Below are 24,242 nucleotides of genomic sequence, written 5' to 3'. Positions count from 1 at the left end.
TACTGGAACGCCTCAAGCCGAATGGCTTATAAGCAAAACCTGAAAAATGTGAGTTCGACCGCACACCATTGACTTCCTGGGTTATGTCATCTTGCCTGATGGGATTACTGTGGACCAGAAAGTTGCTGCCATCATGGATTGGAACACACGAAAAATCTGCTGCTTCCTGTGATTTGCTATTTTCTATTTGTGATTTATCAGAGGATTTTCCAGAGTGGTATCCCCTATTACCTATCTCCTACAAAAGAACTCTGCCTATGTCTGGACGCTGGAGGCACAACTGGCTTTTGAACAACTGAACAAGGCCTTGACCACAGCACTCATGTTAATACTCCCAGGCTGATCCATCAAGGGTGACACATCTGATTATGCAATCAGGTCTCCACTGTCACAAAAGCAGGGGGTCACCTTGTGTTCTCCATCCCTACACATTCTACTACAGGGAGACAAACACCCACAGAACAAAACTGTGCAATCTATGACAAGGAGCTGCTGGCCATCAAGGCTACTTTTGAGGAATGGCAGCAGCATCTGGAATTTATACTTCCGCTTTCAAGTGTTCACCAGCCACAAGAAGTAGGAGTACCTGTGGTCTGTGAAGGCCCTTAAATAATGCCAAATCCGATAGACACTCCCATTTTGAATTTACACTATCTGCAATGGCAAGCCTGATGCACTCTCCCACAAAGGGGAGGACCTTCAGCACCCTCCACTATCTTTAAGCCCCACCGCTTTGCCAGTGTGCTTGTGAATACTGACCTTGTAGCTCTTGTGAGATCATTGCTACCTAATGACACTTTTGTAGTAAAACAGATGTCACTCAGTGCTGACTTCAGCCCGAACTACTCCATTAAAAATGGGGTACTCTCGTTTAGAGACTATGTTTGTGTCCCAGATGGTCTGCTTCATCTCACAATCCTCCGACTGTGCTATGACTTACCAGACACTTTGGGCAAGGGGAAAGAATAAAACTGATTTTGGCATTTTTGGTGGCCATTAGGTCCTCCACTGACTTTTGCAAGGTATGTTGCTAGATGAAGGTCCCTCACATTAAACCTCTGGATGCCTTGATCCCACTACCTACTCCTTCCCAGCCCTGGGAATCCATCTCTATGGACCTCATTATCATAGAATCATAGAATATCAGGGTTGGAAGGGACCTCAGGAGGTCATCTAGTCCAACTCCCTGCTCAAAGCAGGACCAATTCCCAACTAAATCATCCCAGCCAGGGCTTTGTCAAGCCGGGCCTTAAAAACCTCCAAGGAAGGAGACTCCACCACCTCCCTAGGTAACGCATTCCAGTCTTCACCACCCTCCTAGTGAAATAGTGTTTCCTAATATCCAACCTAGACCTCCCCCACTGCAACTTGAGACCATTGCTCCCTGTTGTGTCATCTGCCACCATTGAGAACAGCCGAGTTCCATCCTCTTTGGAACCCCCCTTCAGGTAGTTGAAGGCTGCTATCAAATCCCCCCTCATTCTTCTCTTCTGGAGACTAAACAATCCCAGTTCCCTCAGCCTCTCCTCATAAGTCATGCGCTCCAGACCCCTAATCATTTTTGTTGCCCTCTGCTGGACTCTTTCCAGTTTTTCCACATCCTTCTTGTAGTGTGGGGCCCAAAACTGGACACAGTACTCCAGATGAGGCCTCACCAATGTCGAATAAAGGGGAACGATCACGTCCCTCGATCTGCTGGCAATGCCCCTACTTATACAGCCCAAAATGCCGTTAGCCTTCTTGGCAACAAGGGCACACTGTTGACTCATATCCAGCTTCTTGTCCACTGTGACCCATAGGTCCTTTTCTGCAGATCTGCTACCTAGCCATTCGGTCCCTAGTCTGTAGCTGTGCATGGGATTCTTCCGTCCTAAGTGCAGGACTCTGCACTTGTCCTTGTTGAACGTCATCAGATTTCTTTTGGCCCAATCCTCTAATTTGTCTAGGTCCCTCTGTATCCGATCCCTACCCTCTAGTGTATCTACCACGCCTCCTAGTTTAGTGTCATCGGCAAACTTGCTGAGAGTGCAGTCCACACCATCCTCCAGATCATTAATAAAGATATTAAACAAAACCGGCCCCAGGACCGACCCTTGGGGCACTCCGCTTGAAACTGGCTGCCAACTAGACATGGAGCCATTGATCACTACCCGTTGAGCCCGACGATCTAGCCAGCTTTCTATCCACCTCACAGTCCATTCATCCAGCCCATACTTCTTTAACTTGGCAGCAAGAATACTGTGGGAGACCGTATCAAAAGCTTTGCTAAAGTCAAGGAATAACACATCCACTGCTTTCCCCTCATCCACAGAGCCAGTTATCTCATCATAGAAGGCAATTAGGTTAGTCAGGCACGACTTCCCCTTGGTGAATCCATGCTGACTGTTCCTGATATAGACCTGCCCAGTTCCCAGGGCCACTCAGTCATACTAGTAGTCATGGATTTGCTGTGTAAGATGTCCCATTTTGTGCCCTGTTGGAAGATCTCAACCGTGGAAATTACATTTGTTCTTTGATCACTTCATCATGATTCATGGATTACCTTCTAACATCACGTCTGTGGACTGCAATTCATGTGGACTGCAGTTCATCTTCCATTTCTGGCAAGAGTTATTCTGCCTCTTAGATGCTGACCTGCTCCTTTCCACGACATATTCACAACAAATGGACAGACAGTTGGAATAGGTGAATCAAAATTTGGAGCAGTACCTGCAGTACCTGATTTATTAATTACCACCAGGGTGACTGGCTCCACCTTTTACCCTTTGCAGACTTCACTTGCAACAACTTCAATAGCAAATCTACCCACCAGAGTCCTTTCTTTTCCAACCATGGCTTTCACACCCTGTTCCACCCATTCCTACCACATTTCTCCTGGATCCTTGACCATTTGGGAATTAGGCACAAGAAAAGCTGCCTAGAAAGTGAAAAGTCTGGTTTGTGCCTGGACGTTTGTTTTTGTTTTGTTTTCCTGTAGATGTGAACAGTATATTTTCCCCCTATTTCTCTACAAATATGAATGAATGGCATATCTTCAAAACAGTGTGCACCACTTAAGAAATACACTTTTGAACATAACACACAAATGGCCCAAAATAACTTGTTTTGAAATAGTGCCCATAACATATGGCACCCAGCTACCCGAAAATAGGCTGTGTTGATCCTTAAATACAATTAAAAGAATAACAGCGTCAATTCCATAATCAGCCACCCACAAAAAACTAACTATATAAAATCCACTAGAGCCACAGTAGGAAACAGACAGGGACGGGTATAACTCAAATCATTCTGGAGTCAGGCAAGTCCTCATTAATAATACAAATTAGAATAATGTCAGGAATATCTACTGTTACAGAAAATAATTTGTGGATTTCAAGTGGCACCTGTTGTCAGTTGTTGGCATGTGTGTTCTCTCTGTGTGCTGCACCAGCTCTGGCCAGGTAGTCAGTACAGCAGATTTTGATCAAACTGCCCAGGAAGACCACAGACTCGGTTCAGTAGCAAAGTTTTTCCAGGCATTTTCCAGGGCATTCCAAAGAACTATTTGGAAGCTTTCAATCTCATGGTTTAAACTTTCCCTGTTCAAACGTCAGCAGACTAGAGATGAAAGGATCACGCCCAACATCCAGTATTTATAGCTCTTTAGAAGGCTGACAAGCTTTAAATGTCCAGCACTTCTGCAAATCAGACTACAGGATCTCAGGTTAGGCACAAATGGATGGCCAACACCTTAGAAGTTGTTCAAGAAATTCACACAGACTGTTTATCATTTTACTTCCAGATGCTCAGGCTTTTTGGCATTAATGAGGGTATCCTGGACTCTGCTAGGGATCTTTGGCAGTCCCCAGCCTCCATCTCTGCCAGCAGACTGCAGATACCAAGTCCCTCTGAAAGGCTTTGTTATTTTTTAGTTGCCCTTTTTGAGGTTCATCATTAGTAGTGGCTGCAAATGAAAAATATAGGCACCATGGACCACTGAAATGCACCCCAAAAGAGAAGAATCCTGAAAATATACCTTTTTGTTTAGTTTGCAAGTCAAAATCACCAGCTTTCCGGCTTTACTAGCAAACTACAACTACCTCAGTAGGGCCGAGTTTCCCAATTTTTGGATAAAGTTCCTATAAAAGCCTAAGGAAGAACTTATAGTTCCATTCTTCAAAGGCCAATAAATCTCCAGTTCAGTTCTACAAGCAGCACTTGATGCCATCAATATGGCTACAAGATCAATTGCAACTAGTGTCACATGCAGAGAACATCTTGATGGATTTTTCTCTCCTATCCCACAAGAGGGCCAAAGGAGGACAGAGGATTTACCTTTTGAAGGACATGATCTGTTTAGCTCTAAGACTGATGAGGCATTGCACTCACTGCACGATTCAGGGGCAGCTCTTCAGTCTCTAGGACTATATACTCCAACACAATGTCTAAAGCAATTTAAGCCTCAAGCAGCCTCCAGATCCATCCTCTTCTTATTTTTTTATCATGTGAGCTCTGCCGAAGCTTCCAAGGAGAGATCTTGCTACCAAAAAAGAAAGAGTTCTACTTTTTCCTCATAACATTGTACACTATGCCTAGCCAGAGGCAGCAAATTTGATGCTGCACTGGAGAGTTCTGGACTATTTTGCAAGGATTTTTTTGCCTTGTCGCCTTCATTTGGTATCCACCATTCTTGCATCCTGGAATTCATTTCAAAAGGGCTATCTCAACCAATTTCAGTCTCTGCCTCCATCCAACCCCTTCAATACTATCCCATTTCAGGAACCACTCTTACAAGAACCTGCTACAAAATGAGGTGAAAACTCTGCTGCATCTGGATTAGATAGAGATTGCGGCCCCAAATTCTGGGGCAGAGTATTTTCTTCTCTGTAACTCCTAATTCCAAAGAGAAAAGGAGGTTGATGTCCTATTCTGATCTCAGGTGACTCAACAAGTTGATTTGTCACCTCAGGTTCCAGTTGAGTATTTTCACTTCCATAACCCCATCCATAGAATCCCCTAGATTGGTTCACTACTCTCGACTTGCAAGACACGTATTCCCTGTGACAGGGTGTATAAAGTCCACACGAGGACTGAAGGGGCTAAAGAACAACTTTCAGCCCAGATGATTCCACCCAGCCAAACCTGTAGAGAATGCTCCAGATGGAGGTGGAGTTTAAAAGGAAGCCAGACAGCTCAGAAGGGCTGACATGGCCAAGAAGAAGGCTATCCTCTGGGAGCTCCTGAGAAGGGATGCTGCAGCAGCTCCTCTGGGAAAAGATAAGCCTATCTGCTAAGCCCAGAAAGACTAAAGAAAATACCTTTTCTTCAGTAACTCTGCTGCAGACTGCAAAGCTTGGACTATAGAATGGGTGGTAGGAAGTGGCCCAAGGAGGGCAGCCTAAGTGCCTTGCCTTTGGTAATCCACACAGGCCCTAACCAGAGCACAATGGAAGTGGGAGGGCCCAGGCTCCCATACCAACCCCCTTCTGCATTTAAGAGGAACCGACCCCCTGAAACACTAGAATACTCTTCCATCATGTGCCAACAATCACAATTTGGTGGAGAATGTGGGCAGTCGCCGAGGAGGAGGAGAAACAACAACCACCATGGGAAATTGTTGAAGTGGCTGATGGACATCCAGCAACAACAGGTGGCCCAACAGCAGCAGCAGAACCAGATGTTCCAGCAAATAGCTGCCCAACTACAACAGCAAGCAGCACAGCAACAGCAGCTCATTTGGGAGTTGGCGACACAACAGCAGGAACAGCAACAATGCCTGGTTAAACAGGTGGCAGCCATTTTACAACCCCAAGAAGCAAAATGCAAACATGATGGCTGGGATCCCGAGCCCTATCAATGTTACGTAACTGTCAGTGAAACTCACGAAAATGGAGTGTGGGGATGACCCCAAAGCTTTCCTGGTCACTTTCAAGAGGGCCACCACAGCAGCTCGTTAGCCCAGTGCTCAGATGGCCATCTTGTTGGTGCCATATCTTACTGGACCTACACAAACTGCATACAAGAACCTTGATACCACAGAAGCCCAAGATTATGCCAAGGTGAAGTATCATGGCAGAAACCCACCGATAACACTTCTGTTGGGAAAGATGGGGGCCCAACCTCATGCAGTGGCCCGGAGCCTTAAGGAACACTGGTGGTGGTGGCGCCAGCCTGACAAATAGACAGGGGAGCAGGTGACCAAATAAGTGGTGCTGGAACAGTTTATGCAGGTTCTCCCAGTTGGGAGAGGAGGGGGGGAGCGGAAGTGGGCGCTACAACCTTTGCCTGAGACGTTGCTGAGGCAATCTGGTTGACAGAAAATTATTTAACAGCCACAGGCCCAATGGCAGGGACACCCAAGACAAAAGATGCTTGCCCTAGAGGAGCAGTCACTGCAGACATCCAGGCCCACTGAGGGGGGCAAGCATGAGGCGATTGAATGCCAAGCCTGGCCACCCGGAAGCTTGGTTCCAAGGGGATGAAAGGGCAGAAGGGGAGACTGTTCTCAAGGAAAGACTCCCCACAAGTGCCCCGCCTTCCCCAGAAGGGGTAGGGGGACACCCCCTCAACTGGGACTTGTCTTTTGTGCTGGCAATGGGGTCATTTCTGCCAAAATAGCCCCTTCATGGATTGTTCCTATAAGTGGGCATAGGAGGCGGACACCTAGACTACAAAAAAAAGGCCTGGCCAAGACGTTAGTCTATGTGTGGATCAAGGGGGGAGAAGTATCAGCCCTAATAGACTTGGGGAGCAACCAAATACTCCAAATATTCTGGGGGGGGGGACAAAGAGAGCCTTCGGGGTCCTTTTGGATCCTGCCTATCGGCGCTTTGGGCACAATGCATGGTAGTCCTGGACCTTGACCCCCGGCCAGCAAAATCTGAGGGTTACCTTTTCCAGGGTTTTCTCTTGCCCTAATGTACTCTACAGAGCACTGCATATGCCATCTGTAAGACTCTCCAGTGGAATTTCTTTGGGACTGGAAATGGTACTCGTACTTCCCTGGTTTGGGAATCTTTTGCCACCTAGTATAGTTTTCTCTTCCCTGAGTTCAAAGCAGGGCCAAGACTTCACCAATTGCAGGTCTACCATTTACTATTTATATTGGTGAGTTGCTTTTATGCCTTGCACAATGTCAGGTTGTCTCTTTGTTCGCTTATAAAATCTATGTCTGCCATTAGTAGATCCAAAACAGGATAAGGTGAGGTCTTCTGTTTCCCCTGTTCGGGGGGGAGGAGTGGGGAAGGGATAGGATGACATCGTTCCTGTCGGGCGGTCCCTTCATCCTCAGCCTCCGTCGCTCTGACCTCTGCTAGCTTTCTGTGCGTTTGTGGCTTGAGGGTCCCTCCTTGAGGGCTATTCCCCTTCATGGGTTCGTTGCGCCACGATTTTATGACCTCCCCCAAAAATTCTTAGTCCTGGCCCAAAATCACTAGGTATGCCAGTGTGGGGTATATTGTGACTATATTATGTCAGGTTTAGAAGATTCCACTAGGTTTACAGATTTTTATACTTTCTCTAAATTTGAATGTTCCTCTTATTTAAATCACAAGAGCTTCTCTCTTTCTTTACAGACACCCACACTTGAAGTTCACTGTTCTATGTTAGGATTATAAAACAAAAGCCAAAGAAGCAATAGCTGATTTTTCACGTAGACATACTAAGTCAAGGAGGTGTTTCACTGTTTTCTAAGACTCTATGCCCAGGACTTAATAATGTTTCCTGAATTTTTATTACATTTTATTTCCCCTGTTTCATTTGAGGATTAATAAATGTAGTCAAGGTACAAGATAGTGTCCTAGTGGATTTTAGGATTTCTTTTTTTATACAAAGAAGGAATTGCATAAAGTCACTGAGATTATCATCTGCCTAAGTATACAGTGCTATCATAACCCAGAATTTTTGGGATTTAAATTAAATCTTTCTATCATCAAAAAACACATTAGAGCAATATTAACAATTTATCTTCACTAGCCTCATTTCCCCCAACCCCACCCCCAATCAAGAATATGTTAAAAATAAATAAACACACAGAGAGAGAGAAATAGTTAACTATATCCCAAAAATGTGTCAAGGTACAGATCTTTCCACCAATAAACTTCTTGTAAAGCCCAGAACTTCACAATAAAGTTGACCTATGTTATGTTGACTTACAACCATCCCAATAATTACTGCGTTTTTTCTTGTCCATACTACCCTCCTTCTCTCTGTGGTGCGTGTCCTCACCACAAGCGTTTTCACTAACTTAAGAGGGGCAGAGTGTGTGTGTTTGGGGGTTGGGGGGCAAGAGCCCAGGCTCTCAGCTCAGCGCTGAGCTCCAGCTGGGAGCTCAATCAGCTCCACGCTCCCTGCAGAGCTCCCAGCTGGAGCCCAGTTGCAGCCCAGCTGCCGCCCGGGCTCCCCACAGTAGGGTGCTACAAGTGGAGCAGGGAGCTGAAAGCTCTGGCGGCAGTCAGGAGCTCCATGTGGAGCAGGGAGCTGAGAGCCCGGGCGGTAGCTGGACTCGTGCTGGGAGCTCTGCAGGAAGCTCACAGCCCAGGTTCTCAGCGCCAGGCAGCGAGACTCCAGCTGTCAGCACTGTTGGGGGCGGGGCTCACACATTGCCCCCCCACACACACACACATATGGTTCAGTTTCAAACCAGGGAACCTACCAGCAGTGAAATTGACATTCTTGTCAATTTCATGACTCCAGCTGTCAGCCACCCTAGCAGCCAAGACCTGATGAAAGTAACACACATTGTCTATACACTGCCTTGCCCAGACAATGTCAAACTAAGCCTTACCCCTCTCTGTGACGGGTTAGATCACAGAAACCCCCTTGGGAGCTGCCACCCGATGTGCCAAGACTACCCCTGCTTCTGTTTTCCCTGCCAGCTCAGGACTCCAGCACCCCATCTTGCTGAATTAGACACTCCAGTCCACTTCAACACAGACCCAGGGTCTGAATCACTTGTCCCAAAACTGCAAGTTTACCCAAAAACAGCTCACAGGAGTGTGCTTGTCTTTAGCACTCAGATGCCCAACTCCCAATGGGGTCTAAACCCAGATAAATCCGTTTTACCCTGCATAAAGCTTATGCAGGGCAAACTCATAAGTTGTTCGCCCTCTATAACACAGATAGAGAGATATGCACAGCTGTTTGCTCCCCCAGGTATTAATACATACTCTGAGTAAATTACTAAATAAAAAGTGATTTTATTAAATACAGACAGTAGGATTTAAGTGGTTCCAAGTAGTAACAGACAGAACAAAGTAAGTCACAAGCAAAATAAAATAAAATGCGCAAATCTATGCCTAATCAAACTAAATACAGATAATCTCACCCTCAGAGATGCTTCAGTAAGTTTTTCTCAGACTGGGCACCTTCCAGGCCTGGGCACAATTCTTTCCCCTGGTACAGCTCTTGTTCCAGCTTAGGTGTTAGCTAGGGGCTTCTCCATGATGGCTCCTCTCCCTCTCTGTTCTCTTCCACCCCTTTATATATCTTTTGCATAAGGCGGGAACTCTTTGTCCCTTTGGGATTTCACCCCCCCTCACTGGAAAAGCACCAGGTTAAAGATGGATTCCAGTTCCGGTGACATGATCACATGTCACTGCAAGACTTCATTACTCACTTGCCAGCACACACATATACAGGAAGACTCACAGGTAAACACAGTCATCTGCAGACAATGGTCCTTGTTAATGGGAGTCATCAAGATTCCAAACCATCATTAATGGCCCACACTTTACATAATTACAATAGGCCCTCAGAGTTCTGTTTTATATTTCTAGTTTTAGATACAAGAGTGGTACATTTCTACAAATAGAATGATCACACTCAGTAGATGATGAGCTTTGTAATGATACCTTACAAGAGACCTTTTGCATGAAGCATATCCCAATTACCTTACATTCACTTATATTTTTATAAAACCATATAGACTGCACAACGTCACACTCTCGTCAAGCTGGATTTACTACATCAGCTTAGCAGGCAAGTTACAGCACTGGTAGGCATAGGTGCCAACTCTGTGGGTGCTCCGGGGCTGGAGCATCCACAGAAAAAAAATAGTGGGTGCTCAGCACCCACCAGCCACCCACCGATCAGCTGTTCAGCAGGCCCCGCTGATCAACTCCTTCCTGTCCCCACAGCACCTCCCGCCCACCGCCAATCAGTTTCAGCAGTGGGCAGGAGGTGCTGGGAGGGAGAGGGAGAAGCAGGGAGAGGGCAGAGCGGGGGCAGGAAAAGGCAGGGTGAGGGTGGGGCCTTGGGGGAAGGGGAAGAGTGGGGGGCAGGGCCTCGGGGCAGAGCAGGCGTGGAGCACCCCCAGGGAAAGCTGAAAGTCCGCGCCTGTGGCGGTAGGAACACTGTAGTTTGCGTGCTTACATAGTTAGGTCGACGTAAGGCATGTAATGTCGACTTAGCTTTCTAGTGTAGACATGCCCTCATGAGTAACTGTCAAAACAGACAAGGTGAGTGAGGTAATATCTTTTGTTGGACCAATTTCTACTGGTGAAAAAGACAAGCTTTTCAGCTACACAGAGCTCCTCTTCTTCAGAATTTAACTCTACATATCAGCAGTTCAGAAACAATAGGCATCAATCCTCCTTTTCTCTGTCCTTCCTTAAGTAGCACAAAGTGTGCTTATTTAAACCCATCCTTATCTTCTGATATGCAAAGAACACAGAGTGACTGAATTCCGTAGCTATTGGAAGTACAGTAGATCAGATCTTCCTGTTTATTGATTTGTAAAGAACAGCCTCATAGTGGTTTGGCAGCTCTGAGTCAGAGAAAAGAAAGAAGCTTTTCAGCAGATAGAAGGAGGAGTGCTGGGTAACATTAAAGAGGGTCTTGTAGTAGCCATTGTTCTTTGATGTGCAGTCAAATTGGATGTGATTGAAGTCAAGGTCAGGATGCTATGGAAATGCTGTGAATATGGTGGGGGATTAGAGAAGTGTTGTTTTATTAAGTATTGTATGCATGCATGCTTATTAAATACAGAAAATTACCCTCCTCTCTTCATGAAAACCATCACCGGTGGAGCAAATTTTTAACCCCCTGACTTTATTACTTTGCTGCTACACTAAAAGCAGCTGCTTGAATGAGATTATCTTATTCTATTCCTTCCTTCGCTACTATTTTTCCTCAGAATCTCAGCCAGGTTCAGCCATCTTTTTTCAAGAATTGTCTTAGCTCTTTGTTTATTGCATCTCATTTGTTTTTCAGTTAATGACCTCAACCCTACTTTCTCACATTAATAACTATTTTAAATTGCTGCTACGTATCCTTCGTAATTTGCCTGTGTTTGAATACTGGGAAGCACAATTGTGTAATTAGTGTCTAAGCATTATGCTGCCTGTGCCCTCACATGCTTAGAAGAGGGATATTACTCTGACCTTAGAAGATTTTTCTGCTGGTGATATATTTTAAATGAATAATAATGTATAGAAGGTAAGCTTACATGTAAATGTTTTAACTCAGTCAGTGGAATGGGTGAGAACTACCTGACCTCCCCCTCCATCTCTTCTGGTACTGATCTGAAAATAGAAAATGAAATAATTTGAAACGGTGCAGCATAGGGAAATCCCCCAGCATCTGCAGCCATGTTCTTGCTATCCTGTAAGGTGTTTTAATATTTGTTTGTGTTTTATCTATAGTGAAGCAGCTCAAGAAACTCTGGTGAGGAGATATTTTATTTTCCTTTAATAAAAACTGAGATCTTTTTTTTTCCCTCTTCATTTTATATTGTGAACCTAGTATCTGGTTGACGTTATGGATTTTGACGACGATATCCCTGATGAAGCGGGAAGGGGGAGATCTGAATGCTGTTTCTTCCACTATAATATTAATTATTCCCTTTCAAAATAGCACATGAAATTGTAGAGTCATTTTAATGGCAGTATAATTTGACTTAATAATAGTGGTAACAGAAGCTACTGTTCATTTGCATGAGCATCAGAGACAGTAAAGGAAGTCCTTTTTCCCAGAAAGAATAAAATGTCATTTTAGAAATTGGAGAGGTGAAACTAAGTGTGCTGAGAAAAGACAGAAAAAATAATTACCTATTTATTCCCTTATTATTCTATGTCTTGCAAATTAATTTGAGATTTCTAAAGAGATCTGCCTGGAAATAACAGTAGGGGAGGTCATGCCCCCAGGAGTTCAGTTGATATAATGTGTCTGAAATGGTATATTCTTTTTTTCTAACTTGCTAGTTTTATTGAATTTTCAAATAATATTGGCATTGATGTCTCATGGTTTTTGTCTGTTGTTTTTTTTTCATGAACACACACGCAACTGGTCCCTGTGTCTTCTGAGCCAGTATTGATTCATTATCTCACAGAGCAATTCTGCTGAATGCTTTATATGCGATCTCGTCCAGAGTTTTTAGGAAAATATTAAAGTAATTCCTTCATGGAATGAGAGATTCATTAAACTAGAAGAGGTTAAAGGATTCTAACTGAACCCACAACTCTGTAATAAACCTCTTGAGGCACCCCCCCATCAAACCTGGTGGGAATATATATGGTTGGAACATGAAATAAAGCAGCTGTTCTCAAACTGTAGGTCATGACACCAAAGTGGGTTGCAGTCCCATTTTAATGGGGTCCCCAGGGCTGGCGTTAGACTTGCTGGGGCCCGGGGCCAAAGCGTGAGCCCCACTGCCCGGGGCCAAAGCCGAAGCCCTCAGGCTTCAGCCCTGGGTGGCGGGGCTAGGGTTACAAGCCCCCCACCTAGGGCTGAGCCCTTGGGCTTGGGCTTTGGCTTTCCCCGCCCCCCCAAGGCAGCCGGGCTCCAGCGGGTTCAGGCTTTGTTCCCCACTGCTGGGGTTGTGTAGTAATTTTTGTTGTCAGAAGGAGGTTGCAGTGCTATGAAGTTGGAGAACCGCTGAAATAAAATATTAAAGAATCCTTTAAAAAACAATCTGTGCAATACATCAGGAGGTGATGAATGGCCTATATAGAGAGGGTGATTTACAGCTAATTCACTAGTGTAGTAGCACAAGGGGAGCCTTTGTTGTAGTCCCATTATGTGGGAGTGTAGGCATTTGTTGTTCTTTTGTGAGTGTGTTCGCACATTCACACACTTATCAAAGCTCCCAAAGCCTGAAGACCAGAAAAGCTAAAGGGGGTTACACAGTTACATCTTTACAAGCACTGCTGTTTGTGCATACCAGGGAGTTAGAACTAAATGATGCCCAACATCACTTTAAAGAAACAAGGTGGATGAGATAGTATTTTTTTATTTGACCAACTTCTGTAGGTGAAAGAGATCAGCTTTTGAGCTTACACAGAGCTCTTCTTCAGGTCTGTGTAGCTCGAAAGTTGGACTCTACCAACAGAAATTGATCCAATAAAAGATATTACCTCAGCCACCTTGTCTCTCTAATATCCTGAGACCAACATGGGTACCACAACTCTGCAAACAACATCACCTGAAGTATGTTTGTTTGTTTGTGGGTTTGGGGTTTTGGTGGCAGTTTCGCGGGGCGGCGGGGGTGGGAGGGGGGATGCAGGGGTTGGTCTAAAAAAGAGATACTTGGTCTCATCTGGTTTTGCATTCGAGGTGAAAGCCACCAAATCAAAAATATGTCCAACTAAAAAACAGACCAAACAAACAAACAAAGAGGGGGAAGGTAAAGGCTTGTTTACACTTAAAAAACTGCAGCGGCATCACTGTAATGCTTCAGTGACAATGATACCTATGCTGACAGGAGAGGTTCTGCCATCAGTGTAGAGACTCTACCTCCCCAAGAGGTGGTAGCTAGGTCAACTGGAGAATCCTCCCGTTGACCTAGTGCTGTCTATGCAGGAGCCTGGGTCAGTTTAACTGTGGATTTTTCACACCCCTGAGCAATGTAATTATACTGACCTCATTTCCTAGTGTAGACCAGGCCTAAGTAACAGACCCAAGTCCTGCAAATCCTCATTTCTGGAACTGCTATAACAAGTGTTTGTAAGATTCAGCCCCAACAATGGATAAACTGTTCCCAGTAATCATGTGACACGGCTTTGCTTTTTTACTATATGTAAAAAGCAACAGAGGGTCCTGTGGCACCTTTAAGACTAACAGAAGTATTGGGAGCATAAGCTTTCGTGGGTAAGAACCTCACTTTTTCAGATGCAAGTAATGGAAATCTCCAGAGGCAGGTATAAATCAGTATGGAGATAACGAGGTTAGTTCAATCAGTGAGGGTGAGGTGCTCTGCTAGCAGTTGAGGTGTGAACACCAAGGGAGGAGAAACTGCTTCTGTAGTTGGATAGCCATTCACAGTCCTTGTTTAATCCTGATCTGATGGTGTCAAATTTGCAAATGAACTGGAGCTCAGCAGTTTGTCTGTGGGCGAGGACTGGCCTGCCTCCCAAGGTCTGTGAAAGTGAGGGATCATTGTCCAGGATGGGTTGTAGATCACTGATGATGCGTTGGAGGTCCAATCTACACGGTCCCAATCTACACGGGAGGTCCACTTCCTAGACACCACAGTACAAATAAGCAATGGCCACGTTAACACCACCCTATACCGAAAACCCACCGACCGCTACGCCTACCTTCATGCCTCCAGCTTCCACCCCGGACACACCACATGATCCATCGTCTACAGCCAAGCACTGAGGTACAACCGCATCTGCTCCAACCCCTCAGACAGAGACCAACACCTACAAGATCTTCACCAAGCATTCTCAAAGCTACGATACCCACACAAGGAAATAAAGAAACAAATCAACAGAGCCAGACGTGTACCCAGAAGCCTCCTGCTACAAGACAGGCCCAAAAAAGAAACCAACAGAACTCCACTGGCCATCACTTACAGTCCTCAGCTTAAACCTCTCCAATGCATCATCAGTGATCTACAACCCATCCTGGACAATGATCCCTCATTTTCACAGACCTTGGGAGGCAGGCCAGTCCTCGCCCACAGACAACCCGCCAACCTTAAGCATATTCTCACCAGCAACCACGCACCGCACCATAACAACTCTAACTCAGGAACCAACCCATGCAACAAACCTCGATGCCAACTCTGCCCACATATCTACACCAGCAACACCATCACAGGACCTAACCAGATCAGCTACAACATCACCGGCTCATTCACCTGCACGTCCACCAATGTTATATATGCCATCATGTGCCAGCAATGCCCCTCTGCTATGTACACTGGCCAAACTGGACAGTCACTACGCAAGAGAATAAATGGACACAAGTCAGATATCAGGAATGGCAATATACAAAAACCTGTAGGAGAACACTTCAACCTCCCCGGCCACACAATAGCAGATGTAAAGGTAGCCATCTTACAGCAAAAAAACTTCAGGACCAGACTCCAAAGAGAAACTGCTGAGCTCCAGTTCATTTGCAAATTTGACACCATCAGATCAGGATTGAACAAAGACTGTGAATGGCTATCCAACTACAGAAGCAGTTTCTCCTCCCTTGGTGTTCACACCTCAACTGCTAGCAGAGCACCTCACCCTCCCTGATTGAACTAACCTTGTTATCTCCATACTGATTTATACCTGCCTCTGGAGATTTCCATTACTTGCATCTGAAGAAGTGAGGTTCTTACCCACGAAAGCTTATGCTCCCAATACTTCTGTTAGTCTTAAAGGTGCCACAGGACCCTCTGTTGCTTTTTACAGATTCAGACTAACACGGCTACCCCTCTGATACTTACTATATGTAATCTATTTATCTGATAAACAACATAAATTTAATTCACTGTGTTGGGATTGGGTAATGGGGAGAGAGAGGAATAACTCCTTTTAATAAATCTCTTCAGATTCACTTATGTTTTAAAAGAAGGAATGAATGCTTTTAAGCACTATAATTTATTTTTGGATTGAACAGAAGCTGTCATATTTCATCTCTCTATAGCTTTACGTGGTTACAGTGTTTTTAATTAAAATCACAGTATTTTAATGTCTGCTGCACTGCTGTTGCTCTTTAATTTTCTATCTTATGATTGAAAGAAAACAACTGTAGCACAAAATTGTGGACAAAGAACATGATGAAATGTACATTTTTTACAAAGAATCGGTCACATTGAAGAGAAAGGAATGTATAATACCATACTTCTGCTTATGGAAGATTTTGGTGTTTGTTTTAAAATCAGAATCAGGCAATAAAGGTGGGGCCTTTTTCTTTAGACCAAATTCTGATAACCCGTACTTACACTGAGTAGCAGTTGACACCACAAGCAGTCTCTTCATTTGTGGTGGCATTACCTGTGGAGAAAGGTACTACTCAATATAAGGAGGGGCATCTGAATCTGACTTTTATCCATCTTGCTGATCATCAACCTTTTGCATAAGGAGCAAGAGCAAAGAAAGTTACTGCTCATCACACACCCAAACTATGCTATCGAAACCCATGAATTTTCATTTGGTTGTTTGATTAAACTGGTACTCCTAGGAGTTGGCTACCTGAAGCAAGAACAGATTAATTTCTCTTTGTCTGCTTAGCAATAAGGCTGTTACCTGTTGAACTGTATGACATTACTTTATGTATTCTTGCATTCAAAAACTGATGTTTTGAGTGAAATGAATACATTTGATTCAGAGAGAAAGTGTTGCTATTTTCATCACAGGCAAATGCACATTTCTGTGGCAAGGTTTCAGCCGTGAGCAAGTACATTTAGCTAACATGCAAAAGAAATTATTTTTGTGTGCCAATGAGAAATTGTTCATATAATATTACTTAGCAGATGGGAAGCCTCTTGATGGACCCAAACTTCCTTCCATGAAAGTCAGTGGCAAATCCCTCATTGGCTTAAATTGGAACAGGCACAGGTGCAAGTACGTTGATTATAATTTTAAGTAGTAGTTGTTTGCTCACACGTAGCTTTTACTGTGAGCATTAACTCTGTCATTTTATGATTGTTTTAGAGTTTGTAGAAGTCATGGAAAATAACAGTGCACCTTCATTATTCTATCACCAAAACTGTATGTACCATTTGGTATATGAGTATACATACAGTACACTGATACCTTGATAAACAGTACTGTGTGGGTTGGCAGGGATAACTGATGGGATAACTTTTAATTGCTCAATTGATTAGTCTTGGAGAGTAATCAAGGCTTCCCTGTGTTTTATTCATCTTTACATTGACAAAATACACCTCTGTAGAGATAGCTATTTCCAGGCTAGCATCCAAGGCTACATATAGTTGTTCAGTTTACAAATTCACCGTGGAGTTTAGTGTGTGTCATTTTGCTGGGTTTACATATTAGACTAAAATTTCAGTTTAACCAAAACTCACCCAGTTCATAGAAATACATGACTTTTTCCAGTTTTATATAATTCTTAGAATTTTATGGCTTCTGTACTGGCAGTGGGCACAAATATCTCGAGGCTCCAAAATCTTTACCCAAAATCACATGCTCAGATTTGTCATTGTCATAGCATAAAAAATGTTGATGTCTACTGTATACCTTGCAGAGCCCTTTTCTCAATAGACTCTTAGGATTGTGTGAGTCAGATTGTGATATTTATCATCTTTGTTTTTTATTGTCCTTTGTTAATTAAAACTTAAAATGGAATATTGTAATGTGTATTGATAAGTAAATGCTAATAATGAAGAAAGACCTGGAATGCTTGCATCAAAGACAGGTAGAGCCTTAGGTTTCTATAAAGAACCCTCTCAAAACAAATGAGGGGTCTAAAGAGCAGTCACACATTTTTTATTTTCTCAGCATGGCTCATTTTTTAAAAAAAAAATGTATTATTGAGCTGAAAACCAATATTTGAAATTATGGAGGACTATGATTCATTGAAAGGTCATTGTAAGGTTAAAATAAATAATAATGTTATGATAAAGGTGGTGTTAGCTTCCACAGGCATATCTTTGATCTGTCGGCAATCATAGACTTCTTGATGCTGGTGGGCATGAGAGCCACCCTTCATTCCAGAAAAGTGTAAGAAGCAAGTAAGCTCCTTTATAAAGTAAGATAGCTGAAATAATGGGAGCCACTGCCCAAAGCACAGATGCTGAGTTTTGTGGGCAGAAGGCTTTCTCGGAGGGCTGATTGCAAACACAGGGTGCCTCTGTGTAACTGTGACTTGGAGGAGCCAGAGGCAGTCAGAAGAAGACATAGAAGGCATAAGAAAACTAAGGAGATAGCAAGAGAAGCACTTGCAATGTGACACTGTGAAAACCAAGAGAGAGGATTTGGGGGCAGAGTGCTGACTGGAAAGAGACTTGCAACTGTGAAAAAAGAAATTACCTCCTGTTGTTTGAGCCCTACTGTGTTCAGGGAAACAGGACTTTGTACATTATTTGTAAATACATGGGATTGCATCAAAGAAATACCTGGCTTCTCCTAATGGTAACAAGCCACAAGACCCCAAACATTGGCTAGCCACTCATGTCAAAAGGGTGAACATGCTACTGCCAACACCTACAAAAATTAAAACTGAAAACCTGAATTTCCTTTTTCATCATATATGGTGTTTGTTACCTATTTATATATCTCTCTCAATTTGGACAACAAAACCGAACTTAATCTGTTCCCCTTTCTGTTTTTCCTATACTAATATAGTGCTCCATTGTTTGGTTTGCAGACCTTGTAGGGAAATGTTTACATTCAGTTAATCTGCTTCCTATTAGTTATTTTGTTTAAAACATTTCTGATAATGTACTATTATTAGCTTTAGGCATTTTTGGTTTCTAAATGCTAAATTTAGACCTAAGCTACCTGACATTGTCCTTTGGATATATAGTACATAAAGTTGTTAGTGAATATCACTCATGTTGTTTGGAATTTTCTGTACAAGATTATTTTACTGACCTCCTGTCCTAGACACTCTGTTTTATACCGAGACACACAGATTTGGGGGTTTTAAAAATTAAACCACAATTCTACAATAGTTGTGTCTTCATGCAATACATCAGCCCAACAAGACACTAAAAAACATTTTCTTCAAAGGACAGTACCATACTGAGAAGAAAAGGTCAAGGGGATGGGAGTCAATTGAATTAGAGAACAAAGAATATGCTTGTACCCAAACGCTAGCTGATTACCAGCATTGTGGCACTATACGTGTGCAGCTGGTATCTCCATACTAAATGAGATTACTTTCTTTTATACTTATTATTTTATGACTGTTTGCTCTCAAAAAGTTCATTTGGAGTCATTCAAATTCAGATAATAACAGAGGGGTTTGTTTCCCATTTTAATGTTTGCAAGAGAGAAAACAAAATCTTTTTTATTATTATTTTGGCTGGTGGCCGTTCAGATGATTTAACAGAAAGGGGTTTATCAGGCTGCTTATTGTGGGCCTGGTCTAATGCCATTTAAACTAGGAGAAAAAACATTGTTGACCTCCCTGGTCTTTGGATTCAACCCGGTAAACTGCAATCAAACCCTTGGTTTATAAATTCTTGCATGAGTGTTCTTTTGTCCTATACAAAACAAAACTCTTTCTTTAATGAAATAGACACCTAACTTTAATTGCTACTTGTTACATGTTTGAGAGGAGAGTCATTTTTCTCTTCTTTTTCTCAGGTGGCCATTGATGAGCGCATCAGACAGTTGCATGAAGCCCACAGGGATTTTGGCCCTACATCTCAGCACTTCCTTTCCAGTAAGTCATTTTTAGTTTTTCTTGCATAACTTGTGCAGTGCTCGTTAGAAGTTAAAACCTCAATTAGGTAGCCAGCCCTGCCATTGGTGTCAACTAGGGTTGCTATCTGTTTCCATTTTAAACCCCATTGCAGATGTGTTTAGAACTCAACAGTAAAAAATTAATTGCTGGCTAAAACTTGGTATAGAAGTGTACTGATTTCAATAAAATCCAGTATAGATGGGAAAAGCCTACCAGTATCAGGTCCCCTTACCTCTTTCTCTACCAGTGCAGGATTATTCCTGTATTATACTTGTCCACTCTAGTTTGAAAGCTTCCAGTTGGGAGTTGTTGCTGATTAATTAAATAAAATAGAGTTTCTGATAACTATAATTATTTCAAATTTCTGCAGTACCTGAACCCCAAGCTCTTTGTACATTTTCAGTATATACTGACTTTGAATTCTTATATACTTTTCTTACATGATATATAAAAATGATCACATAGCTATAGTTTGCATATGTGTGCATAGTCATAGAATCATTGAAGATTAGGGTTGGAAGAGAGCTCAGGAGGTAATCTAGTCAAAGCAGGACCAATCCCAACTAAATCATCCCAGCCAGGGCTTTGTCAAGCCGGGCCTTAAAAACCTCTAAGGATGGAGATTCCACCACTTCCCTAGGTAACCCGTTCCACCACTTCCCTAGGTAACCCATTCCAGTGCTTCGTCACCCTCCTAGTGAAATAGTTTTTCCTCATATCCAGCCTAGACCTCCCGCACTGCAACTTGAGACCATTGCTCCTTGTTCTGTCATCTGCCACCACTGAAAACAGCCAAGCTCCATCCTCTTTGGAACCCCCCTTCAGGTAGTTGAAGGCTGCTATCAAATTCCCCCCTACTCTTCTCTTCTGCAGATTAAATAAGCCCAGTTCCCTCAGCCTCTCCTCATAAGTCACGTGCCCCAGCCCCCAATCATTTTTGTTGCCCTCCACTGGACTCTCTCCAATTTGTCCACATCCTTTCTGTAGTTGGGGGCCCAAAACTGAACAGAATACTCCAGATGTGGCCTCACCAGTGCCAAATAGATGGGAATAATCACTTCCGTCGATCCGCTCGCAATGCCCCTACTAATACAGTCCAATATGCTGTTACCTTCTTGTCAACAAGGGCACACTGTTGACTCATATCCAGCTTCCCGTCCACTGTAATGCCCAGGTCCTTTTCTGCAGAACTGCCACTTAGCCAGTTGGTCCCCAGCCTGTAGCAGTGCGTGGGATTCTTCCGTCCTAAGTGCAGGACTCTGCACTTGTCCTTGCTGAACTTCATCAAATTTCTTTTGGCCCAATCCTCCAATTTATCTAGGTCACTCTGGACCCTATCCCTACCCTCCTGCGTATCTACCTCCCCCGCCTCCAGCTTAATGTCATCCGCGAACTTGCTGAGGATGCAATCCATCCTATCATCCAGATCATTAATGAAGATATTGAACAAAACCGGCCCCAGGACTGACCCCTGGGGCACTCTGCTTGATACCAGCTGCCTACTAGACATCGACCCATTGATCACTACCCGTTGAGCCCGACGATCTTGCCAGCTTTCTATCTACCTTATAGTCCATTCATCCAATCCATATTTTTTTAACTTGCTGGCAAGAATACAGTGGGAGACCATATCAAAAGCTTTGCTAAAGTCAAGATATATCACGTCCACCACTTTCCCCATATCCAAGAGCCAGTTATCTCATTGTAGAAGGCAATCAGGTTGGTCAGGCATGACTTGCCCTTGGTGAATCCATGTTAACTGTTCCTGATCACCTTCCTCTCCTTCAAGTGCTTCAAAATGGATTCTTTAAGGAGCTGCTCCATGATTTTTCCAGGGACTGAAGTGAGGCTGACCAGTCTGTAGTTCCCTGGATTCTCCTTCTTCTCTTTTTTAAAGATGGCCACTATATTTGCCTTTTTCCAGTCATCCGGGACCTCCCCTGATCGCCACGAGTTTTCAAAGATAATGGCCAATGGCTCTGCAATCACATCAGCCAACTCCCTCAGCACCCTGGGATGCATTGCATCCGGCCCTATGAACTTGTGCATGTCCAACTTTTCTAAATAGTCCTTAACCTGTTCTTTCACCACTGAGGGCTGCTCACCTCCTCCCCATACTGTGCTGCCCAGTGCAGCAGTCTGGGAGCTGGCCTTGTCTATGAAGAGGTTGCCTCCCCCATTCAGTAAGGGTCCCACACTTTCCCTGACTTTTTTCTTGTTGCTAACATACCTGTAGAAACCCTTCTTGTTACCCTTCACATACCTTGCAAGCTGCAACTCCAATTGTGCTTTGGCTTTCCTAATTACACCCATGCCTGCTCCAGCAATATTTTTATACTTCTCCCTAGTCATCTGTCCAAGTTTCCATGTCTTGTAAGCTTCCTTTTTGTGTTTAATCTCACAGAAGATTTCTCTGTTAAGCCAAGCTGGTCACCTGCCATATGTGCTATTCTTTCTGCACATTGGGATAGTTTGTTCAATAAGGCTTCTTTAAAATACAGTCAGCTCTCCTGGACTTCTTTCCCCCTCCTATTAGCCTCCCAGGTGATCCTGCCCATCAGTTCCCTGAGGGAGCCAAAGTCTGCTTTTCTGAAGTCCAGGGTTCATATTCTGCTGCTTTCCTTTCTTCCTTTTATCAGGATCCTGAACTTGATCATTCCATGGTCAATGCTGCCCAGGTTGCCACCCTACCTTTTACTTCCCCTACCAATTCTTCCCTGTTTGTGAGCAGCAGGTCAAGAGGAGCACGGCCCCTAGTTGGTTCCTCCAGTACTTGCACCAGGAAGTTGTCCCCAACACGCTCCAAAAACTTCCTAGATTGTAATATATATAATCAAGTAGTATTAACAAGACAAAACCATCCTGCTAATTATTGAGACCAAGTCTTGTATCACAAATCTACAACACTACATTAAGGATGAAACCTATTCCAATAAAACCCTGCTTTCAGCTTGCAAATGTTTTGCCTGGGGGAAAAAATCACAAATTTGGGCAAGACTGAAATTTAACATCTGGAGCAGCCAATATATTTATCTATTGCTTTACAAAGACAAAAAATTAATTAACCCTACTGTCCCTCTGAGAATATATCCATTGCACTACCTGGTATTAGGAATAAATGCACAGATGAGCAGGTAGATGTCCTTGTTAGGTTCTTTGTGGTAGCTGCTTACATTTCTGTTTCTTGAAGAGGATGAAATTAATACATGCTAATTCTGAAAAGTTGGTTCAGTAAAACAGGGGATAGTCTTGTTATGGAGAAACTTAGAAGCCCAACAAAAATATAGAATGTTTGGCTGTCTGGTTACCATTAATTTTGCTGAATGCAATAAAGATACTACTGAACTAGTGAGCCATCCCTGTTGTTGAGATAACCCATACATTTGTGCTCAGCTCAACTCTGGTTATTGTCTGTGAATCAATATTAGTTAACCATTGGAACAACTTACCAAGGGCTTTGGTGGATTCTCCATCACTGGAAATCTCTTAAATCCAGATTGGCTGTTTTTCTTAAAGGTATGTTCTAGCTCAAATTCAAACAGGATTAATTCAGGGAAGTTCAGTGGCCTGTGTTATGCAGGAATATCCCTCTCCCCTCGTCCCCCACTGCTTGTTTTTCTTGTGATTTATATGTTTTAAATCAGAGAGTCATAGAGCTTAATGCCAGAAGGGACCACCAGATCATCTAGTCTGACCTCCTATGTATCACAGGCTACCAACCCCACCCAGAACCCACACACTGAACCCAACAGGTCAACTTCAAATGACAAATGTGAGAATTCCCAGTTGGCAAGTATTTCCGAGCCATTTAGTGTTAGTTTGGATGGAACTTGGCTCCTTGTAGGAATGATACAGGATGGGCCTCTTCCATGGATAAAGGATTAAAGATACTGATTAGATCTTCAGATTAGATCTTTTTTTATCAGAAGACAATGACTTCAGCTAAATTCATTGGCTCCTACTGAGTAAAACTCATATGGCCAAAGTAAAATGGTGGCCACTTTTCCCATGGCAGCTATAGTGTAGAAACTCACAAGGGGCAAGTTGGGCCCATAAGAAAAATATTAACAGTTATGGGCCTTGCATAATTCATCTACTTAGCAGTCTTGTGGGGGGATCAAAAAACCTCAACTTAGCAGAAGAATAGCCGTTATTTAAACTTTTTTTTCAACTCTGTAACAAACCATTATTGTCTAGCTTTGTCAGCAATGCAACTCACCCGCCCCTCCCCACAGCCCCCATAACTTTATCAAGGATGTTTTGAAGTGCACTGAAAGACAACTTGAAACAGCTTCAAAGCATCAAGGCAAGAGATTGAAATGAAGCTGCTTGGAAGCCACGTCTTTGGCCTATTGTACTGTGATTAAACAAAAGTAAATAGCAGAACTTTATTTAAGAGATTATATCAATGGAATAGAGCACAGTCACAGGATAATGGTCTCCTGCTGCTTGATACATTCCAAGGGGAAACCAACCAAGGCATTTATCAAAAATAGATGTTGACAGACAGATTTTATTTTCAAAGAAGTAGACAGGCTGTGCCGATGTTGTGTTTAAATGATTTTATTTCTGCTGTACCGTATGATTAGTGATGCAGGTGTAATCATTCTGCCTGAGAGACATTGATGTTCAGAACTGTATAGCGTTATCAAACAGTTCCATTTAGACTGGCG

At 43.3% G+C, this 24,242-nt stretch overlaps 1 protein-coding gene across 1 annotated transcript in view; it reads left to right on the top strand.

The window, feature by feature from the left end:
- LOC112125929 (dystrophin-like) overlaps positions 1–24,242 on the top strand; it is a 1,989,526-nt gene that overhangs the window by 1,795,948 nt on the left and 169,336 nt on the right. Inside the window, exon 61 of the mRNA XM_026648920.1 lies at positions 19,470–19,548. Coding sequence (XP_026504705.1) covers positions 19,470–19,548 — 79 coding nt within the window. The remainder of the gene's footprint in view (positions 1–19,469; positions 19,549–24,242) is intronic.

The sequence above is a fragment of the Terrapene carolina genome, unplaced genomic scaffold (genome assembly GCF_002925995.2).
Source record: "Terrapene carolina triunguis isolate 2854851 unplaced genomic scaffold, T_m_triunguis-2.0 Scaffold22, whole genome shotgun sequence".
Taxonomy (NCBI): domain Eukaryota; kingdom Metazoa; phylum Chordata; order Testudines; family Emydidae; genus Terrapene; species Terrapene triunguis.
This window is presented reverse-complemented; position numbering and strand designations above follow the sequence as displayed.